Source organism: Lupinus angustifolius, chromosome LG13, assembly GCF_001865875.1.
Source record: "Lupinus angustifolius cultivar Tanjil chromosome LG13, LupAngTanjil_v1.0, whole genome shotgun sequence".
NCBI classification, from domain to species: domain Eukaryota; kingdom Viridiplantae; phylum Streptophyta; class Magnoliopsida; order Fabales; family Fabaceae; genus Lupinus; species Lupinus angustifolius.
The window spans coordinates 1,042,779-1,047,312 of NC_032021.1; the positions used below are offsets into that span (position 1 = coordinate 1,042,779).

Genomic DNA, 4,534 nt, shown 5'->3' on the forward strand with positions numbered 1-4,534 from the left:
ATAGATTTTGAGCAGGTTGGAAATAGATTGGGGATTTGCTTTAAAATGTGACATGTATCTCGATTACAATACCTAAACTTTGACATTGTACTATTTACTTTTGAAAGTATGAGCTTGATATTTTAAATGTTTTGCCTAACTTGAATGATTGCAAGTGTTGGATCAGGCAGAGATTTTCGCAGAGTGGTCCTGATAAACTCAGATGCAATCATCACCTTGATGAACATTCAATATAACCCCTTGCTTCTATGGATAATAAAGCACAGTTGGATATGGATAAGACAGAGACATGGAAATCACACTTGCCACTTTTCTATGGACACCCGGCTAATGAATATGAATTCATTACACAGTGTAGCATAATGGAATCACAGAAAGACACATATGGTTGTGGGGTTTTCATATCTCCAATTTCTTGATGTTTGGCCCTGCAATTTTTTATACTATTTTTATCATAATTCAAGGTTTTAAGCATTAAGACCAAGGTACCCAAGTCAAAAATTACAACATGGATGGAATTGCCACTTTGGACCTAGACAGTAAACCAGTGACAATAACTCTTATTGAAGTAAACCTGTTAAAAAAATATGAAAAACTACCAGTATAACACCACGTCAGAATAAACTGCACACTATTTTCCCAACCCAAAATAACCAGCACAGCAATGAAAATCCTCTTCTCTACAAGCTGGATGAAAAGAATGATTTAGAAAGCTTATGCATAAGAATGAAATTAAAGACAAACGGCTAACTTTATTTTTTAAAAATGAATCAACTATTCCATAGGATATCACTGAGCAAAAAGCTCATCAACCCCAAGATTGTTGTACTATCTAGTCTAGTATGTTTCCTTTTAACTCAATTGCCTAGTAGCTGCCCCTGAGGACTTGTTGGGTTTTCTGCTTAAGTAAATCTTGTTGTAAGCATTCTTGGTCCTGATATACAAGAGAATGTCTAAGACAAACCCAACAACACATGCTCCAGTCATGACTACAAAGACAAGTCTATAACAGTGACCTCCAACACAGGTGTTGCCTCCTCCGGGTATGGCAGTCGCTTCCCTATCATATAGTATGCCGGCGAGCAGACCCGAAAAGAGGAAAGAGCCAAGAGGAAGGTTGAGGATGAGAATGTTGTAAATGAGACCGTAATATTTGAGTCCAAATAACTCAGAAGCTGTTGGGACTGTAATGGCCAATCGAACTCCATAGCATAGGCCAACTATGACAGATCCAATGTACAGGGAACCAGGCATAGCCATGGCTAGGAGAATGTAACCAACAGCCATTAGAATCTGAGATGCTGCATTCCAAAGTGGTCTAGGAGTTCCAGCTTTCCTGTGAACAAAAAAAAAAGTTAGAATAAGAGCATCATAGACCGTTCATTCAATTTTGTTGGACAAATACTATAATGTGTGATCCATTACATGGATAGAACAACTTTATATGTTTGATGGTTACAATTAAACTCGAACTCAACCCAATCCTTAATGAAAAGGGTCCAAACAAATAGAAATATAAAGACAAAACAACATGAATGCACTCGATCCAACGGTGTTATAACACACATAAGGATTGAGTCCAATATATACATATACATCTTATTATTGGAATGACCAATGGAACGTTATAATGTATGCTTGAATGATGTTATAATGTCCGCTCAAACAACAGTAATGTAGTGTCATAAATTATATCAATTGACAAAACATTTATATATAACTTTTTCCTAATCATTTCATCTATTGTTCACTCTCTTTATTGGGCTTCTAAGGATTTCCTAGGCTTTTCCTTTTATTTCTATCATGGAAGTCAATTTTCACCTAGATGCATTCATTTTTAACAACTAAAAACAAGTAGTACTTATATAGACATATCTGGTCTAAAATAAAAATATAAGACAAAACAATAATGTTATAAGTGTTATAACGCTAGATTAAACGACATTATAAACAACTAGAAACAAATAGTACTTATATAGACATATCTCTAAATTTCTCCTAATCATTTTAAATAGTATTGAGTCTCCTTACCTCTATGCTTATAAAATTTAAAATCTAATCCTATTTACTTCTAGTCTTGTCTAATGTGTTTGCCTATTGAATGCAAAGTCTGATTCACAAATTATGACTTACTTGATGAAGTGCTCCGAAACCGTACCCGATATGATCCGTCCGAAGAATCCAAAGATACTAATCAATGAGACAAATAATGAAACATCAGTGTACCCGAGTGCTAGTCCGATTTGACCCAAATTGTTCTGAACCGCCAAACCGGTACCAACTCCACACAAAAACGACACAAACATGATCCAAAAATCCACGCTACTCAACGCCTCTATTATCGTGTGCTCCTCACCTACCTTCACACGCGTCTTTGTTTTCTCCCCATCATCGCTTTCATTTACATTTTCTTCATTTTCAAGTAACGGCTCATTTACTCCTTGCTCTTCCATGTCTAGAACCGGTTCGAACCGGTCCTTGAAGAAAGAGTAAACCGGGATCCCCAACGGCAACGCCAACATTAGAAGCAAAACAACCGCGAACGCTGTTGAGACCAACGGAGTTGGATTTGGCAAGAATCCGAAAATTAACAAGTAAATAGCGATAACGACGGCAAGGCCGTTAAACACGCCGAAGTATCTGGCTTCTTCATTCTCTTCAGAGGCGGTGGTGTACTTAACGGCGGGGATTTCACGGAGGAAGAAGATACCGGAGAGAGAAACGGCGAATGGAACAATAGAAAGCATGAGAAGAAACGAAGCAGGGTCATCAGAAAAGAGTGCAGAACATATGTTTGTGAAAATTGCAGTGCTTAATCCAACAAACCCTTTCAGAATTCCAGAAACTGGACCTCTATTTCTTCGGAAGTTGCGTATGCAAGTTACCAAAACTGCAGTGTTCATCCACGTTGTGCTATTTCCTCCCATGCATAGAAATATACACATCTACATTTATCAAATAGTAACACTAACTTATTATCACCAAATAACAATGCATGCATCAAAATCATTCATGGAATTGATTCTATAGCACTTACCTGCCAGTACGGAAGAGGCTTAATTGTTTGGTTAACAACAAGCCACTGAACGCCGTAACCGATTAAGCCTTCGACGGAGCCGATTAGAAGCATGAGCCAAGTCGGAAATCGGTCGGAAGCGAGACCGGCGAGAAGGCCAAAGGCTTTGCCAACATCTTTGGCAACAGAGAGGTTGTTGAGTTCAACCTGAGTGAGGAACATGAGGGATTTGAGAGCGTCGGAGTAGTTGGAAAAGGTGTAGTTGTTGCCGGAGATTGATTGAATCCAAACGGCGGCAACTAAGCCCAGCCATTTGGTGGCGGTGGGGACGGAGGAGGGTAATTTGGGAATGCCCATGAAAATGAGATTAATAGAATGAAGCAAGGTTGTTATGGATGGAACTTGAAATTAAGAGCAGGGGTGTAATAATATATATAGCGACATAGTGGCACATTGTTTTGTTTTGCATCGAGGAGTTGAAGAAGAGTGGGTGAATGGACAACAGTTAAAATAATAGGTTGAGTATTTCAATTTAACAAAGATACTCTCTTCCAAAATTTCATGTCCACATTTATCAAATTAATTATATAAAAATATTATTTTTTATTTTTAAATAAATGTCAACTTTCAATTGATTTGAGACATGATGGAACATAAAAAATTAGAGAGTTGATCTCATTCATTTCAATTACATTAAATTTGAAAAGAGAAAGGTGTGGAGTAAAAGAAGTTGCAAATGGGCAAGTGGAAGCGTTGTTTACTGTAGTTGGAGACGTGTGATATGGAGATATTGCGTACACACTTCTCAACTTGATAGCAGTATTTTAATATATTTTTTACCGTACAGCTTTTTCGATGTCCTTTCCTTTCTGGGAGTGGGACCAAACACCATCCCCTCCCAATAACTTCAAGCCTACAACCATTAAAATTTTCACGTTTAACGGTTTAAGATATTAAATCGATTATATAATTAGTAATTAGAGTGGGATCTACATACTAGTTTAAATTTAAAGTTATTATTCATCCTATTTATCAATTTTATGGACATTTAATTATTTAAATTTATTCAATAATTTAAATTATTTGTTTTCCGTAAAATTGATAAATAGGATAAGGAGTAAATTTAAAAACTCACTCTTGAAGTAAGTGTATCAATTGTCTAATAATTATGTTTAAATAAATATTATATATAAATAAAAAAATTTATATAATTAATAATTTTAAGTAAATTATATCTTTTTGGATATGAGTAAAATAAAATATTAAAGTAATATTTACTTTTTTTTTTAAATTTGATTGAAGTGCTAATTCTCTTACTAGCTTATTCCACTTTACACAAATTTAATATAGTTGAACCGAAATTTCCTTAGATCAAAGCGATTCAAATCCTCATTGAATTAAGATTTAAAACTACAATTATGTTAAAGTCTGACAAACTAAGGTGAAAATATATTAGGTCCGACTTTGTCTTAAATATAACAAGCTTATATAGCATATAAGAATTTGAGTCTACCTTGT

General features: G+C 35.4%; 1 protein-coding gene across 2 annotated transcripts; it reads right to left on the reverse strand.

Annotated features, from left to right (window-relative positions):
• On the reverse strand, positions 512-3,463 carry LOC109325687 (protein NUCLEAR FUSION DEFECTIVE 4-like). Of its 2 annotated transcripts, XM_019558193.1 has the most exons (4): positions 3,038-3,463; positions 2,134-2,945; positions 806-1,336; positions 512-774 (listed from the first exon to the last, which is right to left on the reverse strand). In XM_019558193.1, the coding sequence occupies exons 1-3, from the start codon at positions 3,371-3,373 to the stop codon at positions 853-855; spliced, it is 1,632 nt and encodes a 543-aa protein (XP_019413738.1). In that variant the 5' UTR covers positions 3,374-3,463; the 3' UTR covers positions 512-774; positions 806-852. The 2 variants fall into 2 exon arrangements, with proteins under 2 accessions (XP_019413738.1, XP_019413737.1); XM_019558192.1 differs by having other exon boundaries at positions 512-1,336.

What these genes read in the sequence shown, in the direction of transcription:
- LOC109325687 (XM_019558193.1), bottom strand. Translation starts at nt 3,373, where the DNA reads ATGGGCATTCCCAAATTACCCTCCTCCGTCCCCACCGCCACCAAATGG. An exon ending in AGCCTCTTCCGTACTGGCAG is followed by an intron (nt 2,946 to 3,037) that starts GTAAGTGCTATA and finishes TGATAAATGTAG; the next exon opens with ATGTGTATATTTCTATGCAT. An exon ending in GTTTCGGAGCACTTCATCAA is followed by an intron (nt 1,337 to 2,133) that starts GTAAGTCATAAT and finishes TTTTGTTCACAG; the next exon opens with GAAAGCTGGAACTCCTAGAC.